General features: G+C 41.7%; 1 protein-coding gene across 2 annotated transcripts; it reads left to right on the top strand.

Annotated features, from left to right (window-relative positions):
• Window positions 1-858: 858 nt before the first annotated feature.
• ssh1a (slingshot protein phosphatase 1a) lies at window positions 859-23,634 on the top strand. Of its 2 annotated transcripts, XM_022198744.2 has the most exons (15): window positions 859-1,053; window positions 4,141-4,178; window positions 10,763-10,863; window positions 13,595-13,659; window positions 14,307-14,428; window positions 14,909-14,977; window positions 15,543-15,608; window positions 15,882-16,076; window positions 16,176-16,269; window positions 17,387-17,515; window positions 17,741-17,787; window positions 17,903-18,049; window positions 19,761-19,961; window positions 20,168-20,867; window positions 20,984-23,634. In XM_022198744.2, the coding sequence occupies exons 1-15, from the start codon at window positions 973-975 to the stop codon at window positions 22,094-22,096; spliced, it is 3,168 nt and encodes a 1,055-aa protein (XP_022054436.2). In that variant the 5' UTR covers window positions 859-972; the 3' UTR covers window positions 22,097-23,634. The 2 variants fall into 2 exon arrangements, with proteins under 2 accessions (XP_022054436.2, XP_022054443.2); XM_022198751.2 differs by lacking the exons at window positions 859-1,053; window positions 4,141-4,178 and adding an exon at window positions 8,180-8,527.
• The last annotated feature ends 1,373 nt before the right edge of the window (window positions 23,635-25,007 follow it).

Here is a 25,007-nt window from a genome sequence, read left to right as displayed (position 1 = left end):
TGAACAGTAAAGCGATATTTTGCCTTTTTATTTTGAAGGTTGACAACCAGATGGTAATGAAATTTGTTTTGAGATTTGATTTGATTTGAATTCTCCAATGTTCTAGATAAGCACATTTTGTGAATGTGATCATTTGTGTTTTTCCTCATGAATGGTAGGAGGGCAGTGTAGTTCGGAGGCTGATCATTGTTATCTGATCACTAAGTTTCAGGACCATCTGACAGAAGATTTTGTATTCTTGAAATCTCAGTGTGTCTCTGGGGCTCAATTTAAGGCGTAAACAAAACATAAGCACTCTTTTTTAAATGTTCAATCAGTGGGTAACAGCCTAGTTCTGCCCTACTTGCACTGGGCAGAGCTTTTCTTTGTATATTTATTATGGATCAGTAGACATTTTAGACCTCTATGAGATGTTTGTCCCAAAAAGTGTAGTCCTGATGACTGAGTGGACCCTAAACTTCCCTATCAAATATTTTAGTCCAATTTCTGGTGTCTTTTTTGGAAAAATGTTCCTTTAGTTGCACAAAATGTTTATATTTCAGTGCACTCACTGTCAGACCAAAGCTACCTGATGCAGTCTCAACTCTGATTAATCATTAAATAAATCTTACTTAAATGTGTTTTTTTTACATTTGCTTGCATTATTTTAAAGTTGGTCTGAATGATCGTTTAAATGTTTTGCAAACTAGTCTGAAATGGTCACTTTAAAGGTGATATACAAAAAAACTGCTTTGCATGAGTGACATTTTAGTTTTACAATAATTACTTTACCACTATATAATTACAGAGAAGGGTGCATTGGGGATGGATAGGGCCTTGAAGGCAGCACTTCCTGCACAGAGCCCAGCCTGCAGGATATCACGTCCCTCCAATCAGCCGTCCATCTATCAGTAGTACCCGGTTAGCTCAGCAGCTAGCTGCAGCTCACCAGGCCACAGCGGCCGGCCGGTGCATCATCCTCAGCTTCCAGCCATGGCGTTGGTTACTCTGCAGCGGTCCCCGACCCCGAGCGCCGCTTCCACCGCCAGCACAGCAACGACGACCGCGGGTGAGGTGAGTTTGGACCCGGATGAACCGAAGCGATGCTCCGGTGTGGTGGAGTGAGACTGAGGGATGAGGGAGATGTTGCTGGAGAAAGGCCCGCTGATTGAAGCTAAATTAGCGCTGTTAGTTAACGTGTTATGCTAGGCGGCTAGCTAACGGTAGCTAGCGTTTGTATCTGATACAGTGTGCTGTTTATATTTGCTGTAGCTGCAGCTGACCACCACATATACCAAAATGTCTGTCAGCTATTTTAAAAATGTTGTTAAATTTTATAGCTGTTAAATCAGCCAGGTGCTAATTTTATTGCGCAAACGTTAGCTTAGTTTGACAAGTGCCGTATGAATGATATAAGCTGTAGCTAACATTAGCTGTTTATGATGGGACCGGCTGACATTGAAAATCTACGTTTTTCTTAGACATTAAATCACACGTTCTGTCTGGCAGCACAACAGTAACAGGGCGCTCATTACACTGCTGCATTTTTGCTAAATTGACAGTAATTCAAATTGTGTAAATGTGAGATTTTTCTGCTTAATTCTTAAAGCTTGATTCAGCTATAAAATTGTCCGCCAGACTACAGAGTAGAAACATTCAGTCAACTCCACACAGGATGCCTCTGTGAGTTTCCATTGTGGTGTATTGTTGGTCGTTCCAGTTAAGTATAGGAAAGTATGAGATTTCCAGACTGGCAAACACCCATATTGGAAAAACATTGAAGTTGCCTATACTTCTCTATACCAGTAGAGACTCCCATTTTGAGTTTAACTGTTTTCTGGGCACAAAAAACTAATAAAAGTAACCGTTTAAGCCACAAAACTATCAATCACAGAATATGGCAAGTTCCCTTTTTAAGTGTAGTTGCTAGTTTCCAGATGGGGGCGCTAACTACCAGCTGTAAATAGAATAGCTCACCTTATTCTGCTCTGTATGAGTGTCAGAGGAACAGATTTGACATCTCTTGCTGTGTTTATGTACAACCTTTAGAGTTTGAGTTGGAGCTGGGTTAAGCCTAAACCGATGAACTTTGTTTCCACAGCATGATCATGACAATGCAACACGTACATATCATTATTGCGGGCGGATTGTGTATTGTAAAGATGTGATTGTGTCCCTGTGCCACGGAGCTGCTGTAGGTTGTGTTGAGGTGTGACAGAGAAAGCTGGCAAAAATTTGCTGCAGCTATGATGTCATCTTCTCATGAAGGGTGGGTGGGGTGAGGAGCACCACTGTAGGAAGGGGAGGAAAAAGGGAGTGAGGTAAACAGGGATGTGAGGGAGATGCCGCCGTGTAGGCATGAGGTGGTTAATGTGTGAAATTAGTTCATCCTAATGCACAGTAATGGAGATCAACTCGGTCATGCATTGTTTCATGACCTTTTCCTCTTTTTTCCTGCTGAGTATACTTTACTTGAAGCAGATGTACCACAGTGACTGTAGGATTTACAGTGGAAAAGTGTCTCTTAAAGCAGTTTTCCTTGTTTTAAATGCCAATGAGGTTGAATTTGTCTTTGATTTCTTTCCTCGACTTTAAGCATGAAGGCATTTTTAGAGTGATTTTCTCTACTTCTGACCAAAGTCACTCACAAATCTTATTATATAAACTTGTGGGTTTAATTATTGTCAAATTATCATGCAAAAAAACACACACCACTTTATATCGTTATGCCAGTTTAGATTTGATCAAAGCAGGGCAAAGAAAAAGTTGCCTAGTTTTAGAAAATCCTGAAATGATAAATGTATTAGGGTGTGTATATAAATTTTGCAAGAATGATTTTGCTCCTGGAATTTGGTGCTAAACCACTTGACAGACACGGCACTCCTGTTATATCCTACTGTATATGTGTTTTACTTGATTAAACCCCAAACTATTTTGACTTTGGTGTATTTTCTGCAGTTGAAATTGCAGGATAGTGACAAAAGTGAGGGATTGCTTTTGGCTTTGATTACTATTTTCAAAGTCCCATCGCCAGCCCCTAATACACCTTCACAAGAACATTGTCTGTACAGCCAGACATATATGTTTACTTGGTGTGTTGATGAGCTTTCAGTTCACTTCTGCTCCCACAGCTTGAAAGCGTCTCTTTTTGGTGTGGCTGCTTTTAAATGAAAATAACACACCATCATTCATCGTGACTACACTGGCATTGTGTTTGACAGCAACCTGAGAATAAGACACAGGGTTGAACTCGATTGGACTTTACTGCCAGATTTAGTTCTCTTGCTTATTTTAATGCTTAAGTTAAACTATAGCCATCTGTCTGTCCATACTAATTAAGAGGAGCAATATACATAAGCGTGCAGACTAGGTTAAGGCATGGTGTTTCGATTACAGCATGATGACGCAGCTTTTTCACAAAGACCCCATCTGGTGAAAATGGAATTGTTGTTTTTTTACCTTGTTAACATGCCCATATGTTTTTTATATGCTGGAAGACGTATCATGTGGGACATAAACATGGCGGAGCTTTTTTACCTTAGACCTGCAGCATGCTAATAACGGTCTCAAAAACAATGATTGCTTGGGTTTTATATGTAACAAACCGAAGAAGTCAACCCTGTCTATTTGCACGGTGGGGCTTTATGCATTCTTGTTCTTTTTCATCAGAATTGGTTTTCGGTTCGAACATGTTTTACAGGATTACTCCAATATTACATCTTGCCATTGCGTATCGTAGTAGTGTCCCAGTGTTTGAGCAGAGTCGCAGGCTAACCGATGTGCTCGTTGGAGGGGACTATTTTCATGGAAAAAAACATCTAAATATGTAACTTTGATCAACAGAGATGAGTTTTTAAGGCGTGAAACCAATGCCTGAAGAGGGACATTAAGTTTAAGAGTGGCAGCAGTGAGGGTTTTGGACTAAGATTAGGATTTTTGCATCTCAGTTTTGAGGATTGAGCTTTAAATGAATCATATTTATATTCGGTTGAACATAAACGTACCATATGCATAACACCACTATTTTGGGTTATCTTGTGATTACTTAAAATGCCAGACAAGACGATAGCTTCTGTCAAACTTGCAAGCTGGAAATGTTTGTTAACAAAACGGTCAACTTGGATTTAATGTTATTCATTTTTCCCCTTATCTGTTTTGCAGGATTTTGGGAGTGAAGATGAGCGGCGAATAAATCAGAGGTGAGTTTACATGGAGTTTAGTTTATTCCTTCTGTTGCATGGTACACGATACACAGGTGTTACCCACGGACTGGCTGCGTCTGTGTTTGAGTCATTTAGCGAAATCTGGGATGGCGGCAGACTAGCTGGCATCAGCAAATGAGAACAACTGAGAGTCTGTGTCATAAAACACCTGTCTGTCTGTCTTGTTGGCAGAGTCATCAGCTGCTAATAGCCAAGTGTAAAAGAAACACGTTATTCTCAGTAGTCTCTCAAGTAATATGTTGACAAGCGTGTCTGTATATTTATTACCACTCAGATCGATGAACTTGTTCTTGAGCTGTGCGTCATCAGTTGAGTCACTTGGCGTTTCTTCAGCGTCTCAGACAGCTGATTGCAATTTTGGCATTTGGTTGCTTTTATAGAGGAAAAACATCCAGTATTTGCTGGTTCTTGCTTCATATTGGAACATTTTTCAGTTTAAAATGCTCACAACAACAAATGCATTGTCACAATATGCTAAATTTGGTGACGGTTGCCAGAACGACAGAGAAACTGTAAAGCAGAGTGTTGCAGTTTCACTTCTGGATACCCATAGACATAAAATGTTTATATACTGTATACGTACCAGAAAAAAAAGTCACAGTGTCCTTAGCCTTTACTGTTGCAACGGTGCTTTTCCAGTCTAAAGTGGGGTTTTTTGTGTTTATTTTTGATAGCGCTACAAGACCAAGAATACATTTTTAGAATAAAGCAAATGATTTAAAGAAACCACTTGGCTCCAGTAACTTGTGTTTTGTGCATTCACTTCTGAAAATAGTCACAGTCCAAGTGAATGTGTGTAGTTTAGTTATCATTGGATAAGAGATTAGGGCTTTACAAATTGTGACAGTGTGACTCAGCTGTGTTAAATAATATAATAGGCTTCCTGGCAAAAGCTCCAACAGAATCTCTGGGGCAGTTTGAGAGTTATGAGATTTTATTTTTTTCTCAAAGAAAATGGATAGACCCGGCAATTTGTCTTGCACTTTTATTTTATTAGCGTCAATGCAAATGTACAGTTTTGAGCTGTTTTAAGTTTGTTATGACGTAAATGTGTCTTTTAGATATAGAATTCCTGTTTATGAAGCTAAAGGGTTTCTGGTTTTCTGCATGCAAGAAGGCCCAGTAACTCCATACTCTATAGACTTGTACAGGCCCAAAATGCAAAGACAGTTATACTATGTCAAAGCACCCACATGCTGGTGCTTTATTTTTTCTCTGTTAAACATATGTGACTGTTCATTGTATATGCACTTTAGCTTCTGTAATATCAGGCTTTAGAAGTATGGCTACCCAAAACTGAGCCAAACTACATTTTATAGCATTGTTGCTTTTATTTTTAGTTCAAATAAGATTAACAATAATTTTTCTAATAATCTGCATCTTTTGATGTCATGCCTGAAATTAACTTGTCAAGACCAGAACAGTGATGATAAAGTAGGTCTTTATGTGTCACTCTTTTTGACACAGTCCTCTGTTCTAATATGAACTTGCATTCTTCTTATGAATGTGTGATTTGCTGTTTTTCATTTCATTTTTAGCTGAAACTTCAGATAAACTTCAGGAATTTTTGCAGAAACAGAACACTTGCGAGAGTGAGATAAGCTAAATGCGTCACTCCAAGAGTTCACTTTCTTTCCAGTTATGCAACAGCCAATGCAGTGTCCCTAAGCAATGCATGTGTGTGAGAATCATCTATGCATGATGCGAGTCCTGACTGGCCTCAAGAGTTCTTTCATTTTTTGCGGGGCCTGTAAGCTACTTAAGCAATTAGGATGCCAGTTCATGTTTATAGTATATAGTGTATTAGTTTGATTTTTATTTGACAGACATATTACTCTTTAGATCATGCTGTACTTATCTGCAGCGCTAGATATGCACTTACATGTGTTGATGGACAGCTGCAAGTTTGCCAAGTGGGAGTATTTGTACTTGCTGTTTGAGGCTGACCTCGATAACGATGACAAGCCCAAGGGGTAGATACGGTCCAACGTAAACACCATGCAGGTGTCTGTGGCACAGAACCAAAGAGTGATTTCACTTTACCACCTCGTACACAGCAGAGTCGGCACAGAATTAAACAAGAACGTGTGTTAATGTTTGTGTTTGGAGTGAGAAGGAATAATTCAGCGCCGAGTCAAAGGAAAGATCGGGAGGTTATGAACTCGCCAAATGGAAGAAAAATATACCAGAGAACTCGTAATTTTAACATGAAGTCAATTTAAACTCACTGCTTCACTTTCACACCTTACAGGTAGTAATTTAAATGCCATGATATGTCCCAGTGCTCTCTGGTTTTGAATTTGGCACGCGTATAAATAGGAGAAACATAGGCAGCATAACTTTAGCTTTAGGTCTTTATTGTAGGTTCATTTTCCCCTATAACCTGATGATGTCATGTGTTTCCTGCTCAGGCCCTCCATGTCTCCACTGATACCTGAGGTGGTCTGTTCCTCCCTGTCCCGCCCCTCCCTCTCTTCACCCCTTTGAGCGGTGTCAGTGAGAAAATGTCAGCATTATGCAACTGGCAGCCTCAAGAGGAGGCTTTTTTTCCCCCTCAATGTGCTGGTGCGTGCAAAACACTCTTAAAACCGTGAATAAAGCAGCCTGGTTCCGGCCTCTGTGTAGCCTCTTTGTAGCGAGTCCTCGGTGTAATCCAGGACACCTCTCTCACATGCCGCCTGGTGACTCAGGGCGGTGGCTTAGAGGACATCTGGTCCTGTTTGGCCCCGTCCATGTCCATCTGGATACTGTAGCAGCAACAAACTATACCTTAACTCTGTGACATGCCATCATTCCTACCTCCTGCTTTTAAAGCTTGACCTCAAACGCAGAGGAATTTTCTACAGCCAGGTACCTGCACCTGACACATCCAGCTGTCCAAGTTTCCACCTGGAACGTCAATGAACCAGCATCAGTTTGTAGAACACGGTTCCTGCTAGTGACTGAGTGTTACAGACATTGTCCCATTGTTAAGGAGAATAGGAGGGCTATCCTGTTATCTGTGTCGCAGCACTATTGTTAATGTCTGTCAGTGAAACCTCCCAGATTAACGGAGTTGTGCCACTGCATTGTATGTGCGTGAGGGTTTTACTTCTGAGTGAGAAAGGGAAAGTGCTAAAGAAAGTTAAAGCCTAGATTAGCTTTCAGCTCCCAAACATCTGCAGGCTCAGTTTTAGCAGTTTTTATGAACATCAGTGGCATGAGCGTATTTAATTAGTTGTTTGTTTTACCTTTCCTTCACTGATTGATAAAGAACGTTCTCTGCTGTTGCAGATGTATGAGACATAAAATATATTTTCTCCTTATCCTGTCATTGTCTGCAGTAATCTACCACACTGTGGTTTGTTTGTGGAACATATGAGTGAGTGACAGCCAGCAATGACCACTTGAAGGAGGGAGACAAGATAATCCCTCCCTTATAAGCCTGTGTGTAATGAGATTTGGAAGTTTTGGGACATTGCCAGTTCTCACTGGCCTTTCCACCCATGCTTGGCCCCAGTGTTAAGCTCCCTGGAGGCACTACCTTGGATTCTGTTGACCCATAATGTGGCATGCAAAGGGAGACATCCCATTAGGGAGTTTTGGGCCAAAACTCCTTTGTTTGCTTTTTTGTTTTCCATGTTGTTTTGCTTTCTCCTGGAAGATGGATAGAGAAACGGGCACTGCCACTGACATGGTTTTAGCAACACAAGACGTGGAAATGGACATATTTTGCGTTGGTCAAAGAGGAAACCTGTTCTTTACCTTCTACTGACCTGACTTGATGAATGAAGAAAGTAAACAACTAATGCTGAAAGAAGGGAAAGTCCATCTCTCAAATCTTGCTTACAGTCTTGGATGTTTAGCCTTCGTATGCTGGAAAAGAATGTGACACAGACAAAACAGAGCGAAGGAGGTGGAGGGCTGGTTGTGTGCCTGAGGCAGCGGGTGGAGGCTGCAGTATATCCCTGCAGGCAGGAGGCTGACTTGCACATACAGACGCTCAGATGGAGAGAGGAGGAGGCAAGCAGAGGGAGTGGCGTCTGAACAGACGGCACTTCTTCTCTGAGCAGCACAGATGAGTGCAGACTGTCAGTCAGTCTGTCATTCAAAAGCAGAGGGCCGAGACCTGAAGCCTGAAACCGTTGTTCTTCTTTTACACTTTGCTCCTTCACTGTTTTTCTGGGGGCCGATGAAGAGGAGGTAGCTCCATCCAGAGAGACCCTGTGCTTTTTTTCGGTCAACAGGATGCATCTGGTTGTAGAACCAATTCAGGAGGCCGTGATGAAGATGCTACCTTATTTCGTGGAGAATGCTGTGTTGACCCAGAGTGAGATAAACCGCATGTGAGTGTAGTTTACCTTCGTTTTGACTACTTTCTCTAAGCTCATTGGCCTTTGAGTTTAGCTCATGCTTATGAACAATTCTGAAAACGAAAAAGCTCTTCTGTTGTTGCTTTATTGTTCCATGCTAAGTTTCTAAATGTTGTCATTTTACAACAGATAGTGTGACGTCATTTCAGGCTAACATACTGATTCTGTCACAGAACTTGTCCTTCAAATATGAGATAATGATCCTCAATCAAAGTAAGTTGTCATTCGCTTGTAGCTGAGATTCAGTTGTGCACATTCACTTTACTGGCCGTATCTTTGTTCAAGTTAATCACATTCTTTGTCTCGTATGTAAATGACTTGTACATACTGTAGGTTATATTCATACAGAGTCATTCAGGCTATCTGGCAAGCTTTTTCTTTCATGTTCTTTGTTTGGTTTGATACCAGATATATTTTTAGCCCTAGTGTTTGTGGAGAAGCTGATAGCAGGGTGCTGTGGGGCAAGAGACGATGGAGCTGAGGCTGTTCAATTAGTATGTCTGAGAATGGCCCGTGAAGCATTGGGACAGCTCTTGATTTACGCATGAGGACCTGTTTCACACATCCTCAAATTTCACCAGAGTGCACTTTTAAAGGGTTTTTCTTTCCCTTGAAGTTATCCGGTATCACAGGTTAAGACCTGTGGACTCACTGTTGAATTACCCGTTAGAAAAGAAAGAATGAGCAGCATGGATTTGTACAGCGTTCAGAACAGTGATGACACTGTAGCCCTCCTTGTGCTCTTGGTTTTGCCACTGTTCCCTGATTATCTATCATTCCCTGACAGTAGACCCTCCTGACAGTCTCATAAATCTCAAACCGAGGACGGAGTGAAACAAAAATCTACCAAAGTGAGACAAAAGCTCTCGTTGAGAAGTGTCCACCCCCATGCTTTGTCACTGAAACTTTTTTTTTTCCCTGCGGTGCTGGGGGCGGCCGGAATTTATTGTGAGGTGCACAAAATGAAATCCATTGTTCCCACAAAATCATCTGTTTGGGCCAGGCCTGCTCTTCTGTATGTGGGTTGTGACAGTCTGATCAGAGAGTGAGCTGGCTGAGGGAACAGATTCAGAACTGGATGTGCTGTACTTATAGCTGTTCATTTCATTTAGATGAAGCCAAAAGAATTAAAGTTTTGGAGATGCTGGGGATGTGGGCCATCATTTATATATTACTTTTTCTAAGTGCTTAGCTGATACCAACAACCAGCATTTTCTATTTGTCGCAAGTATGGACAGTACTGAGTTTTAAAACTGTAGTAATGCAAACTGCTGATGCAAAACAGTTATTTTTCTCTGAACTGTCTATTTTTAGGTATTATCAGTGTAAAATAATATTTGACTAATGCCAGTGTTGCTCTTTTAAGCTGGCATCATCCAGTCATACTGTCACTGCTTCAATAAAATGATTTCATTGTAGGAGGGGTGTCTGACAGGCTTGTTTTTGGTACCTGTTGAGATTTTGTTTTGATCCCGTCACTCATCAGTTCTGCACTTTCGTAATGAAGTCCTGGTTTGCTACACTGCACGCACAGAATACCTAGTTGTTCCACCCAGCTGCCAGGTACATTTATTAATGTGCTCACATTGTTCTTCAGTGAAATGGAATGATCAAATTCAGCCTGGAGGAAACACCTCACTTTGCTTTTATTGCAGTTCCTTACTAGTGTTATCTGTTGACAGCTCTGAAGCCTAACCTGGATTTTTACAGGCAGGTGTGAAGGGGTAATTGCTGCTTTTTGGTCATTGTGCAAGTTAGCAGTCACAAAAAACTGCAGTTAGGTCAGTTATTTAGGTCTGTGTTGTATTATACCAAGCCAGCATAGACCTCACAAGTCAAATGTGAGTGCAGCGCATGCAGGGAGAAAAAAGACAGATAACCGTTCAGGATCAAAGCTTGATTCATGGCGGCTGCAGACCTGAGGTCTGCCTCTGTAACGTGGCAGCTGGGCTTTTCCACTCAGCTGTTGAGTTGATTTGCCAGCAGCAGACAACCGTGATTTATCTTCATCTTGTTGGCTGTGTCTAACTGAACTGAACCATCCTGTTAAAACGAAAAATTAAATTTCTCTTGTGTTGTAGTACTCAGTCTGACTGTCCAGTGAACATGCTGAAGCAGTTGTGCTAAACTGTTGCTCTGCAGCGCCGTGTCTGATGTACGCGGTCTATTTTTCAACACTGGTAACTCCTCTCTCTTATTTGTTCGCAGCCTGAGTGAGAGCTTCTTCATGGTGAAGGGTGCTGCTCTCTTCTTGCAGCAAGGAAGCAGTCACCAGGGCCAGAAAGCACATCCACATCACAAACATGCAGGTGAGAACCACAAGTCATGACAAACACTGTCCCCAAATTGTACTTTTGCTCTCCTAGTCTGACTTCTCATCCAACTTATAGAGTTGAACTTGTGTGAAGAGTTTATTCGCGGCGCTCCGTAACGCTGCAGCAGATGTTTGTAGTTGAGGTGAGGAGGATGGACGGCTGCTTCGTTGATAAGCGTGTTCCCGATGTAGCTATAGCTTAGGAAGATTAGTACTTAAATCCAGCGTATGGTACCACTGTGGACAACACTTCTGCTGACGATTAGAGGAGGCTCTTATTGTTTGTGTTACCTTGCGTTTCCTCTGTTTTCCTCAGTGGGTAAACAAGATAAATAACTATTCTGAGCACGCTCTCTTTGTCTTTGTTTTGCAGTTTATTTGAGGATAATTATTGAAGCAGCGCACAACAAACATACAGTATAAGTGTCATTTTTAAAGTGGAACAGGATCCCATTGATAGAAGGTAGCTGACTAAACAATTTTTTTGTTTTTTTTACTTTCACAAAACGTGTCAATTTTGACCTTTTGACACACAGTGTCTGTGTATAAAATGAACTGATGTGCAGTGACTTGGTTTTGTTTTGATGACAGTCTGAAATTACATGACAAGTTGAACTGAGCTGGCAAGTATCTTTAATCAAGGACTATTTTTAAAATGTCGCTATTGAAAGCCACAATAATGGCTGTAAAGACTCAAGACCAACCCCACATTGCAGCGGCTTGATGGGAATTCAGCACCAGCCAGCAGCCAAAATGCTGCCAAGTCATTTGGCAAGTCATGGCTGCGTCTGGCAGCTTTACCCACTTCACCAGACACTTTGTCAGGTAACCCACATATTTGTAGGTCTTACTTTGTCCTCAGAAACATTTGGCTGGGGGAACAGCAGTGTCATTTCCCAGGAACTGTGGCCGCTTTTGAAAAGAGAGTGAGACAATGAGGCGGACTTAAGGAAAGTGCTTGATAAATGTGTTCCTGTTGTAAGTGCTGGAGCGCTACCATCAGTGTTTTGAAGAGAAACGCTGCTTCTCTTATCAGCCAGATTTTACAAAATACACGACATTACGCGGCTTAAAGGTACATAAAAGCTTCAATCTGTGAAACTATATTTATGTGTGCTGAGATGACTTGACTGATGTTTTGTGTCACAAACAAGGAGACTGACTTTGTGGATGTAACTGAATTTCTGTCTTTTTTTCATGCAAATGAGCCATTGCATTGTGGGGGAACCAGTCAGCACACACTAATACAGACTAAACTTTAATCGATCTTAAATGTTTCTTACCTCAAAGCAGAAAGGCTGTCAGCTGAACTGAGTTGAACTGCTCACTTCAGCATTGACACATGATACAACTGATGCGGTATATTTATGTTTCTGTGTAATGTGCAGCTGTTCTTATTCTGCCACAGAGTCATGTGAAGGCCAAGAACTCACTTGACTTTGATCCACATCGAAACCACCCAGAACACCGTTACATGGTTTTCTCCAGATTTTTTTAATAAATTTTTTTTTTAGCAGCTGTGGGCCAAGAACTTAAAGCATTCGCGGTATTCATCAAATAATTGCACAGAAGGTTTTGTCTGGCCGACATGCTCAAACAATAGCCCAGTGGAACAGCAGGTATCATTTTCATCCACTTCAATCATGTTTTTTTTTTTGGTTTATGCACAATGTTTAAAATGAGTTCCACACATTTCTAGAAAAGAATAGCGGTCATCTGCTGAGTTTCAGGGATTTATGGACCGAATATTACTTCTAAACTATACTGTGTGATTGAAGTCAGGAAGGAATGATTCATGTCTTAACTCTGGGCTACCACATTTGCTGCTTTGTGTGTAACAACGTCTGACCATTCTGCTGCTGAAACTTTGAATTGTTTCTTCTTTTTTTGTCTTAAAGGGCAAGTTTGAGGCAATTTGATGAAATGAGGAAACTATGTGTTTGACTATTGACAGTTAATAGATATTTAATTAGTAATCATGGGCTCCTTGTCCTTGCATTCAATTGTAAAGTTGCATATTTATAAAGCTTGATATAAGTTAACATACCTCAGGTTTGCACATAAAATCTATTTCGCTTCCAAACCTTCCAAATATGTGGCAAAGTGATCAATAGCATGCTGTGGGAAAACTAAGATGATATTGCTTTATACATTTTTTTTTTATTATTGTGAGGCTTGATGAGATATCATGAGATAACTGATTGCTGTCACTTTCAGTTTCAGACCAGTAGCTGTAATTAAAATCAGTCAGGATGTCACAATTTGTCCTGTTTTGACACATTTTAAAATTGTTGGCTCTCTATCAGCTGCTACTTTACATTGCTGCTGGTCCGTCATGTTTTCTTATCCAGCTCCACAGACATGTCTTGGCACAGGGAGCACTGAGGGATGTAAAATGAGCAAAGGCAAGTTTTTGAACTGTGGTTTTGAGGCGAATGAAATAGCTCGTACGAAAACGCAAAGTTTATTGTCAATTGAGTGAGTTAATGACACATGACAGCTGATAAAAATCACTGAGCAGGTTATATGTTATTGTTTCCAGGAGCAGGGTTTAGTTTAGTCTTGATGGGGAGAAGGCTTTAGTGTTAAACACTAGGGAGCAGTGTAACTTCATCTACTTGCCTTTCATTAATATTCTCTCTCAGTGATATCCAAGTGAAATAGTCTGTGTGATGAGGTAAATTTATAGTCATTCACACAAAACTTCGCTCCATCTTTCCCAACAGGTGACTTACCTCAACACCTGCAGGTGATGATAAACATTCTTCGCTCGGAGGACAGAATCAAGCTGGTAAGAGGCGACATGAGTATGCGCATACATCAAAACAAAAACATGCGCACACACACACACACACACACACACGTAAAGGCCAATGACTAACAAGCTGGCATAGCAAACTCTCCAGAATGCATTTTATTGTGTACTTAGGATGCTTATTTGCTCACTGTAATTATTAGCTCATGAGCGCAGGCTTGAACACACTCGAGAGCATTACAAAATGTTTCCATGGTATGTGTGTGTATGTGTTAGTGTGAAGCAGAGTTATTTTATTTTATGTTAACTACCTCTGTGCTCTCACACATCTTGAGGACTCGGTTACCCTATTACATCAAGTCTGTAGTCCTGTTTTCTTTGCACATCCAACTGTGACACTTTGTTGGACACAGATTTCAGAAGGAGGGCCAGTACACTTTACTAGCCTTTTGTTGGCTCACTAAAGCGATAGTAGTTGCGTACAGTGAGTGTTTTGCACTTGCATGAAAGCAGCATGCATTTAGCAAGTTTTATTGCTCGTAGACAGCCTGAAATTGTCAGCCATATATTTCACAATCTCCGTTAAATGTCACAGTAAGGAAATGTATTTTGGCTTGGCAGCTCTATGGTAATACTACTATATTTGGAAACATTTTGAAGTCAACTGTGTTTCCTCTGTGCAGGCAGTACGGCTGGAGAGTGCATGGTCAGATCGTGTGCGGTACATGGTGGTTGTGTACACCAGTGGGCGACAGGACACGGAGGAGAACATCCTTTTGGGAATCGACTTCACCAACAAAGACTGGTACAGATAGACTCAATGTATCCTGTTAAAGGCTAACTCTTTACTTTGAATATCTTTTAGGCAAAGTAATGTAAAGGAATTGGTTGGAAAAGACCAATCTTTATTTACGAAATCAAATAACTTGCGTACTGTGCACTGAAAAAAAAAACTACATCACAAGACGTTGTACTGTACCTAAAACATACTATTCCTTAGCTTGCCTAAGATATGTTTAAGAATAATCTAAGAATGCAGCAATTATAAAACAGTGATTTTTAATATGTGAAAATTCATTGATGAACCTGATCCATTTCAAAGAAAATGGATTTTTCTCAGTATGACTGGTCTTGCTTTTAATCCCATTAAACTCACCTCACTTTGAATACATTCTTTTCTATTCTAAATAAAATATTTTAATCAAATTTGAAATTCACATTTACTTTGTTTGTGGACATTTTTCTGTTTGCCGAGTAAAGTTTGATTTTTATTCTGTTTTGCTAGCAAAAGTTGTTCGATCGGCATGGTACTACCTCTGTGGAGCGACACAAAGATCCATCTGGATGGAGACGGGTGAGTTTGTCTGTCACTGGGGGCTTAGCATTATGCTAACTCTCGCTTCCTCGTATCCTCTCTGCTTCAGTGAGCTGACAGTCATTCCTCCTCCATCATCTCTTCCAATTACTTCAACACACTTGGAGGGCACGGGGAGAGAGAAGGCTTTCTGAGAGTGAGGAAGCACAGGTGTATCCTATGTGGAAGGCTTTAATCTAGTGACATGACGAATAAATACTTTGCTTTTGTAGGTCGTAGCTCGTTTTAGCAGACGATACATCTGTGCAGCACATCATGTCACTTAAGACGTGACACTATAAAACATGGTATTTATTATTTGACAGCTTCAGATCATCCATACTCGCATTGCTCTCTCTCTCTCTCTCTCACACATCCTTACTCTAAGGTAGACATAAGAAAGAGACACAAGTGAGGAGACAAATTAACACATTGAAAAGCCCCCATCGTGCCCCTGGTTGTAAGGACAGAGAACACAGTAGTTGTAAGATTATTTGTCAGTTTGTTGCACAGCTACATGGCGCTCCACCCCAGGGAGTAACCATCTGTTTTGTTTGCTCCTCAGGGGTTTTACCGTGAATACAGCAGGTCGCACTCATGTCTTCAAACCCGTGTCGGTGCAGGCCATGTGGTGAGTAATCGCAGTGGCTGTCTACAACCGTTTAGTTCCACGGCACACCACAACACGTCTCCTGATAGACACACAGTGCTGCAGTGATGCAGGTTGAGGCAGCGCTGATTCACTCTGCCACCTGCTGGCATGAAGACACATATGCACAGAACCGCTTACATTCAGATAGTAAATGCAGTCATTTCAGTATTTTTCTAATTTGGCTCAGAAAATCTTTCTTCCATCAGCCATCTAAAAGTGTAACCTTCTTTTTTTCCAACACAAACAATCTAGGTCAGCCCTGCAGGTGATGCACAAAGCATGTGAGGTGTCACGCAGGTACAACTACTTCCCTGGAGGCATGGCTCTCACCTGGATGGGCTACTACGAGAGCTGCATCGCTTCAGACCAGAGCTGCATCAACGAGTGGAACGCCATGAAAGACCTGGAGACCACACGGCCCGATTCACCCACCATGTTTGTCGACAAGTCAGTAAACGCAATGCAGCTTAAATAGGATTCCTTGTTTTCACATTTTAGGAGCGTTGTGTGAGTACGGAGATTTTACTAAGAGTTCATCTTTGGTAGGCCTTCAGAGAGAGAGAGGACAGAGTGCCTTATTAAAGCCAAACTCAGAAGCATCATGACGTGCCAGGACCTCGAGAACGTCACCTGCAAACAGGTAAAAAACTTTAGCAGCTCACAAACAATGGTGTGTGTTTGTTGTGGTTTGATTTTCAGTGGCTGTATTTATGTTTCTCTAAAGATGAAGAAGCTTCTCAAAGCGTTTCTTTTCCCATGCGCCTATGCATTAAATCTGCACAATATCGTTTAACTATCTGCACTTATTCCTTGTTTTGTTGCTTTTTAAATGAAAAGAAGTAAATGCCATACTTAAAATGTTAAAGCGTCTTACTTTTTATTTCATTCAAAAAACAGTATTTGTGACATTTGTGCACCCTACTTAGTTACCCCCAACTCTCAAACCTTTGGCAGAAGCCACAGCTAGCCAACGCTCAGTCTTTCTGATCAGATTGCTGATTTGTACGTGAAACATGTTTAAAATCTGTGTACAGATTTTCAATGATTATTTCAGGACTGAAGGAAATGTGGACCAAGAATTTGCTGACAATTAGGGGAGTCCATTCTTCCCTCTATTCATGCAATGTTTCCTGTGCCACTGACTGCCCAAAGCAGAATATCTCCACCATGTTTAACACTAGTCAAGATGTTGTTTTCATTCATCTTTCATGCACAAACTTGATTATGACTGAGGACAAACAAGTCATTGTTAAATTCATCTGTCCACAGTACTTCCTTCTAAAATGTCTTTGGTTTATCCAGATGTTTCATTGCGCATTTTTAGCTTCGACTTTTGTGACAAGGTCATAAGTAGGCTTTCCCTTTGATGACTCTTCAATGTGGATCCTGTTTGTGCATCAGCATTGCAGAATGGAACAGTACACCCTCGCCACTCCTGTGTCAGCTAAACCTTCTTGCAACTAAACCTTCCTGCAGCTCCTTTTGCAGTCATATGAGGGCTTTTTGCCCGGCAGACGTGCAGTTTTAGCTGAAAGTTTTCTTGGTCTTCCTTGCTCTTGTCATGACCTCCATAGTTCCTGTTTACCACCATTTCTTAATGACATCCAGACAGTTCAAATTGTAAGCTGGAAGTGTTTTAATATCCTTTTATAGCCTTTCTCTGCTTTGTAGGAATAATTCATGTTCATGAAGTAAAAATTCATGCCTTTAAACCTTTCACTTAGAAGTCAAGTTATGCTTTATTGTTGTTTTTTCAGATCCGCACAGAGTTGGAGCAGCACATGAACTGCAACCTGAAGGAGTACAAAGAGTTCATTGACAATGAGATGCTGCTAATCCTGGGCCAGATGGACAAAGCCACCCTCATCTTTGACCATGTCTACCTGGTGGGAACACTGAGGCTGTCTGTTACATTTAGAAAAAACTCCTGCTGCATCTGTTGTTTCCTGTGAATATCTGAGATAGAAATGATTCCCTTCCATTACATCCCAAAGGAAAACTGATGCTTAAGTAATCTTCCACGTGAAATAATTGTTTTGGAGAAAGAATAGTCTTCCAAAGGTTTGAAAATATACTCAGTCTAAACAGTACTTTCACTCATTTGTTTTTAGGGATCCGAATGGAATGCATCTAATTTGGAGGAGCTGCAAGAGACGGGGTGATTTATTTTAGATTATAGTGGAGCTAAGATAACCGCACACAAAACATATTTTCATTATGATTTGAGCAAGAAAGAATGTTGTTGATGAGTTAACATTATCTTTCCTCCCCAGGGTGGGCTATATCCTCAACGTTACCCGGGAGATAGACAACTTCTTTCCAGGCACATTCAGTTATCACAACATACGCGTCTACGATGAAGAGGCCACTGACCTGCTCGCTCACTGGAATGACACGTACAACTTCATTGTAAAAGCAAAGTAAGTCCTGAGTGGAACAGAAAACATGTTGCTCACGTATTTATCAGTTAACTACGGAAGAGCATCAGAGCCACACCAGCAAAAGAAAAAACTCTCATTTTCACGCTATAATGGAAGAGGTTTATTTTTATAGCATGATGTTTTTCACATTGTAAATGAAACATTTTTCTTGGTATAACAGTATTCTCTTTATCTTGTTATAATGTGAAACATTTTGCATTATCGAATGGATATGGAATGAATAAATTGAGGAAAATTGAGCATTTACACCATTTGCTTCAAGCTGTATTTAAAATGGAAATATTTAGCAGTTATTCAGTATGATGGATAGAATTATGATAAATCTGGCATCCATGGAGCCCCTGTTCCCCTCCATTTTATCCATGAAAAATTGCACTACTGGAGAAGTTTGGACAATATCATCCACTGTCCTGAACAACAGCAGAATCTTGTCATGTTTCAATCCAAGCATGAAATAGCACTGAATCAGATTGTGTAAATGAGCCATATTCTACCTTTTATCCATCCTCCTTACACATATGCTTAATTATTCGTGAGGTTCTTGTTGTAACAATGTAAGCCAGCACATACCATGAAACGTTTTATGTTACTTCAATAAGTTATCGTGCTATAATCTGACCTAAATACATAGTATATTGCTATGGTAGGAAATGTTTCTTCCTATACAATAATGATAATGGTACATTTTTATGTCGTAGTGTTGTGAAAATATCTTGCTACAGTGTGAATATGTGTTCACCTAACATGACAAACATCTTGTCCTAACAAAACTAAGTTATTACATGAGACTACTGAGTTTTGCTTTTTCTGATGTGGTGACAATACACTGCTGCAGTTAGCTAGAAACATGTTTTTATCAACAACAGAAACTTTTCATTTGGAACTCAAGTGCAAGATCTAATGTCCCACATTTGATTTTGTGAGAAAGTGAACACAAAGATCACACTGAACTGTTAATCCAATCGACCGATTAAGATAATTGTAGTTTCTATTATTTGCTTCAACGTTTTCTGCTAAAAAAAGAATAAAAGAAATGCTGTGTAAGTGAATGCAGGCGACCCCTGCACAGGCTTGCGTACGTGTAACACAAAGAATCATATTTCCAGCCTAACTTCCTGCTCTGGGAGGACATATTTTCCGATGGCCTTGGAGCATGGCTGATTGATTAAATGCAAAATTTGCTTGTGTACAGTTTCTGCCATACAACAAGAAAGCTAAGAATTCCACCAATTTCAGTAATAGGAAGACGGATGTGCATTTGCCATTATACTATTGAAATACTGCAAATATAAGTGACATAAAAAAAAGCAACAGATAAAAGAGCATGAGTCGAGCTGAGAGAGCAAGAGAATGAGTGACGATCGAGAGAGCTAAGGAGTTAACAAGTGAAAGAGGGAGTTGCAATGAGAGAACAAAGTGAGTGAATGAGGAAACAAATTCAATAACTGCTTGTTTCATCTCGGTTGTGTTCCAAAACATTCATAAAAGACCATAAGAAATGTGGACTATTTTCTGTCTGTCGGACAGTGAGTCTTTGTGGTTGTTTTCCTCAGATGCCTCTGTTGTTTTTTAATCCATTATCAGACTAATCTTCATGGTTCTGCTGATATGATGGAGAAGCAAACAGGAATATAGTGTAATGTAATAATAGTATTATAATTGGTCATAAAAGTATTATTCTCACCCACAGAAAGAACCATTCTAAGTGTCTAGTACATTGTAAGATGGGTGTCAGTCGGTCGGCCTCCACCGTCATCGCTTACGCCATGAAGGAGTACGGCTGGACTTTGGAGAAAGCTTACAACTTCGTCAAGCAAAAGAGGAGCATCACACGACCTAACCCAGGTTTCATGAGACAGCTGGCGGAGTACGAGGGCATTTTAGATGCCAGGTACTGTTCTTTACTCGTTGTATGTGCGTGTGTTGTTTACCTGTAGCTTTTGTCTTTATGTATTCATTGTAAAGGGACTGTTTACGGCTCGCACTGTTTGATGCACTGTACCTGATTATAGCTTCAAGCTGATTTGCCTCTTCCTTTAGTTGATCCGTTCTGTGAATTTTGCTTATGTTTGACACGCTAAATTTGTGTCTTTCTAGTAAACAGCGACACAACAAGCTGTGGCATCCAGATGCAGACTGCGAGATGGCAGAGGGGCAGCAGGGCTTGACTCAGTGTTGTGGAGGAGAGGAGGGAGGCCACCTGACTCCAGAGCCAGGCATGTCTCCCTGCTGTGAGGAGGCGTTATCGGATAAAGGTGCAGCTTGCCCCTCCCCGTGCAGGACTGTTGCGCTTGCGATCGACCCGGCCTACAACAACTACTATTTCCGCCGGCTCTCTGACTCAGCACTAGACAGCGAACCATCAACACCTGTGCGCGGCCCCCCCCTTCTCGGCATGGAAAAAGTCTTCATAGAAATCGAGGATGTGGAGCGAGATGCTCTGCTGGATGATGAGGCCTTCGATGGGCGTGAAGGTCTGCCGCTCCCCCACTTTGGTCCTACAGCTGAGGGAACTGCTGCCCAGACCTGCAATCGTGGCCCAGAGCCCCTGGAGGAGCTGCGTCTGAGGCTGGAGTTCAGTACGGTGGAAGAGGAGGATGAGGAGGATGTACAAAAGGAGGAGGCAGACATGGAGGTGCTAATGCAGCCAGATGATGGTGGAGGTGGTGAAGGAAGTGGTGGTGATGGTCAAGATGTGGAGGTAGAGGGGGATACGGAAGGTAACGGGATGGACCTGGCAACCCTCAATGAAAATTCGAACAACAACAACCATTTGAGCATTCCTCATAGCCACAATGTAAGTTATGATTGTCCCACATGTCAGAATGTGAGTACTGTTATTGATTAAATGAATAAAGTTTACATAAATAACTGTTCATCTGGAATTTGTTTTCCTTTCCTGTCTTTGTTTAGGGAAAACCTTCCTCCATCCTTCTTCCAGCTGATGCTTCTGCTCTGTCGTGGTGGGATAAGACCAAGTCCAGTCAGAAAGAAGATTCTCCAACCCTGGCCTCTAAGCCTTGCCTTAACCCTAGTCCTCCTGAAGTCCCAAGTGCTTCATTTCCACAGTCCCATACCTCTCCTGAAGGCCTCACATCTTCAGTGGGACTGCTGAGCCCCTGTGGCCCTCTGTGTGACTGTGCCAACTGTGCTGCCTCCCCAACCACAGCTCCACTTGACAGACAGGAGCAGCCAGGAGAACCACTGCAGATAGGGAAGCCTGAGGACAATGGTGATTTCTTGGAAGTGAAGGCTGAGCTTGATGATAGCCAGTCTGCAGCTGCCTCAGAGGCTCTTCCAGAGCTGATGAGTATGGATTTGGAGGAAGAGCAGCCTGCAGTGGCTTGTTACGTTGGCCAACAACAGGAGACCCTTTTACAGCTGCGTCGATCTGGGCTGGTCCGTCGCCGTGCAGAGAGACTAGAGAGACTTTCAGGTTTATCTCAGGACAGCCTGCACTCTCTGAAGCCTTTGCACGCATGCCAAAGGTCCAAGAAGAGTCCCTTTCACACTGATGAAGAAGAGGAGTTCGCCGGCTTTGCTGGTGACTTCACTAAATCCTCAACACCATGCCAAGTGCGGTTAGAGCCACTGGTGGTGCCACTGACCAATGAAGCCTTGTTGGGGGTGGTGGGGTCTGGGCTGCTCACACCCACCTCCTCGCCTCATGGCTCCGCGCTGACGCGCAGCTCCAGCAGTGACAGTCTGCGCAGTGTTCGGGGGAAACCTGGCCTCGTACGTCAGAGGGCGCAGGAGATCGAGACCCGCATGCGACTGGCAGGCCTAACCGTGCCCTCGAGGCTGAAGCGGTCCAACTCGCTGGCCAAGTTGGGCAGCCTCGACTTCTCCTCCGAGGACCTGTGTTCGGCCTGCTCTTCAGACGCAGGAACACTGCTGCTCCTCTCACTGTCCCCAGAGCCAGACCCAGGCCTGGAGTGGGACTCCCCCACCACTTCTGCTCTCTCCCGGCCCGGCAAGGACTTGCACACTCCAGAGAGAGCACTACCAAGTGAGCCCAGAAGCTGACAAATCATGTGGAGTTTATATACACTCCACTCACTTCCTCATCTGTCTCCCTGTGGGGCTGGAGGAGGTTGTACAGATTCTGGAGACAGGAGAGAGTTGAGTCTGAGATAACACATGAAAAGAAACAAAAAATAATAATAATGCCAACTGTTGTTGTAAGGAGTGTACACTCTCCTTTGCCACATAGTTTCTCAAACTGCTGTTCACAATGATGAAAGTCATATTGCTGTATCTGACAAGTGTGTAAAGCCATCAGTTCACCTCTAACTTTGTTTGATTCATGGACAAACAAGTGCCTTACCTACGAGACCAGAGGCACAGAGCTGTGTGTTAGACTGCAGGATGAGATGGTACAAGGCGCTCTATAACCTTTAACTTGTTATCCATTGGCACTTACATTATCTTCCCCTGTCAGGTACAAAGTGGTAGCCTACATTGTTGAACTTGAGACCCTCAAAAAACTTGACAGAAAGCAGAGTGTTACATAAATGTAGAGTTGTTTACCACAGTTTATGTTTTAGATGCTAGAGGGTTGTAAAATTAATGGTTACCTCATGTTACATGCATAGAGCTCTTGCTCAGATGAACACCAGGCAAGACTTTAATTCAGTTAATTTGCTGATGTCAAGTTAAAGTGAGGAAATTTGTTTAGAACTCATTTTAATGCAAAAGTGTATGTTAATGCATTAAGTATGTCCGAGTCTGAGTGAGTGGATGAGATGAACGTAGAGAGAGAGGCATGCTCACTGTTTTCAACAAACAGAACAGAAACATTTCTGAGTTTGTTGTTCCTTTGCACTGCTTTTTTTTAATCGAGTGAATACTGGTACACAGCAAGCTATCTTCCAAAATAACATTGTAGTAATGTTATTGACCTCATCATTCCCTATCATGTACTTTGTTGTTGGGAGAGCAGAGGGAGGAGTCATGCAGCATGGCTTGAAATCATAACACAAACGACTAGTGTGGCAGAAACGGAGACAGTCAAATCATATAATGTCTGTAAGCTAAAGTTACCTGACTTATAAACATACAACACACAGTATAAACACAAAATCCAAACATTCTTTACCTTAAATTCATTTTTAAGGGTTGCCAACATTTTCAACTCATTTGTGCTTTTTGAAATGTGAAAAACCAAAGTTTTTTTTTGGCTGTCTTAACAAATTGGAAACACCATTGAAGCTGTACAAAACATGTGAATCATCATGTCAATCACGTACGTATTTAAATGCTGTTACATCTTTTTGCACCTTTGGGAGAAACGAAAGAGACTCGGTGGAGTCGTCGGGCTCATAGCTGTTAAGCTTTTATGCTCATATCATCGATGAGTTTTAAAGCTTTTGTCACACTGACGTGACAACGATCACAATAGGTTACTTCACAGTTTTGTAACCTTTTTCTTTTTATATTTAAGTATGCAGTAATTTTTGTACTGTACATTGCTGTAGTTTGAATGCATATTGCACTTTTTATGTTGGTAAAAAAATAATGTACTGTATGTGTTAATTATGGAAATAAACATTTCTTTTACATAATTGGGTCTTGTCTTGTACTTACTTGTTATGAGAGACAAGCAGCTGCTGTAGAGAATTACACTATTCCTGAATGGGGAAACTATCAGGCACAGACGTTTAGGAATAACTGGCTGTGTACTGACTCGACCATGGTGGAGTGTATACCCTGAAATTACATCATCATGCCCCCATCTGTATGCTTTGGCAGGAGAGGCCATTTCTAACAGCCAGGTTATATAACATTTGGCTTCCTGTCACTGTTTGCATGACATCAGTGAATTACTTAAGTTGCACGCTCTTGTTCCTGCCGGCCTATATGACTGTTCGTGTCTGTATAACGAAGGGCAGACCCTGTTTACAGAGCAGCATGCGGTGGAGCATTGAGGTGGCAAAGATGTTATTTAGTGTTGCTCGTGCAAGACTGGCAGTGCAAGAAAAGTTGGCTGGAAAACGAGTGTGTCTGACTACTGTAAACTTGTAAACATTTAAATGACAGTGGGACTAAATAGAGGTTCATGCCAAGAAGCCTGCGGAGTCGACTTTGACTTAATGATCATCTGCAATTAGAGACAGATTGGCTTTTGTCTAGACAAGATTCAAAGTGACCTGCAACACTTTACAAGCACAAAAACACCGCTTGGCAAGAACACTAGCAGCCTGTCTGTCAACATGGTAGCCTCCAGTGTGCGGTCGGTGGGTGTGGACCCCTCTTCCCCTTCTTCTGTCGGTGATTTCTTGGCTGCCGTACCTCCACTTTTGTTTTATTATCTGAGGACGTATCCTGTTTTGCACGTAACTATAGAAACAAGAGAAACAAAAGAAAATGTCGGAGCTGTTTTTCACATCATTTCCCACACTGCTAGACATGCCCAGCCTGCCTCCAGTTGCTCACCATTTATCCCAGACACAACTTTTTTTTTTTTTTTTACCATCCCCTACTTATCTTAGTGGAATAGTATGCAGCTCATGACACTGGTATGCAAACAAGCTTGGGGAAGGGAAGCAGAAAAAATCTGGACATTCACTTAAGTTATCAGTATCAGGTTTATCCTCCTGTTTTCCAGTTTAACACAAGGTGAAAAGGTTACCACTTTTGCAGATCTTACATGCAGAAATCATTGTTCATGTATGCACACAAGCACAAGGAACAGATATTAAAGATGTCTTCTCCAAGGTTTCTTAAGACAGCAAAAAGTAAGTCTACAAGTCCAAGTCTCCCCTGATTGTGTTAGTCAAATGTGCTGTGACATCACATGGATGTAATATAAGGCTCCCATTGCTTGTTCATTTGAGGGAGGACTGATCATCACCAAACAACCAACAAAGAGCACTCTGTGAGTACTGAGCGAGAGCTATCGACTTGGCTACAACGTCGAGCTGGTAAGTGTCGGCGG

This window comes from Acanthochromis polyacanthus, chromosome 7 (assembly GCF_021347895.1).
Source record: "Acanthochromis polyacanthus isolate Apoly-LR-REF ecotype Palm Island chromosome 7, KAUST_Apoly_ChrSc, whole genome shotgun sequence".
Taxonomy (NCBI): Eukaryota; Metazoa; Chordata; class Actinopteri; family Pomacentridae; genus Acanthochromis; species Acanthochromis polyacanthus.
Note: the sequence above shows the minus strand (reverse complement) of the source record. Positions and strands in the feature narration are given on the sequence as shown.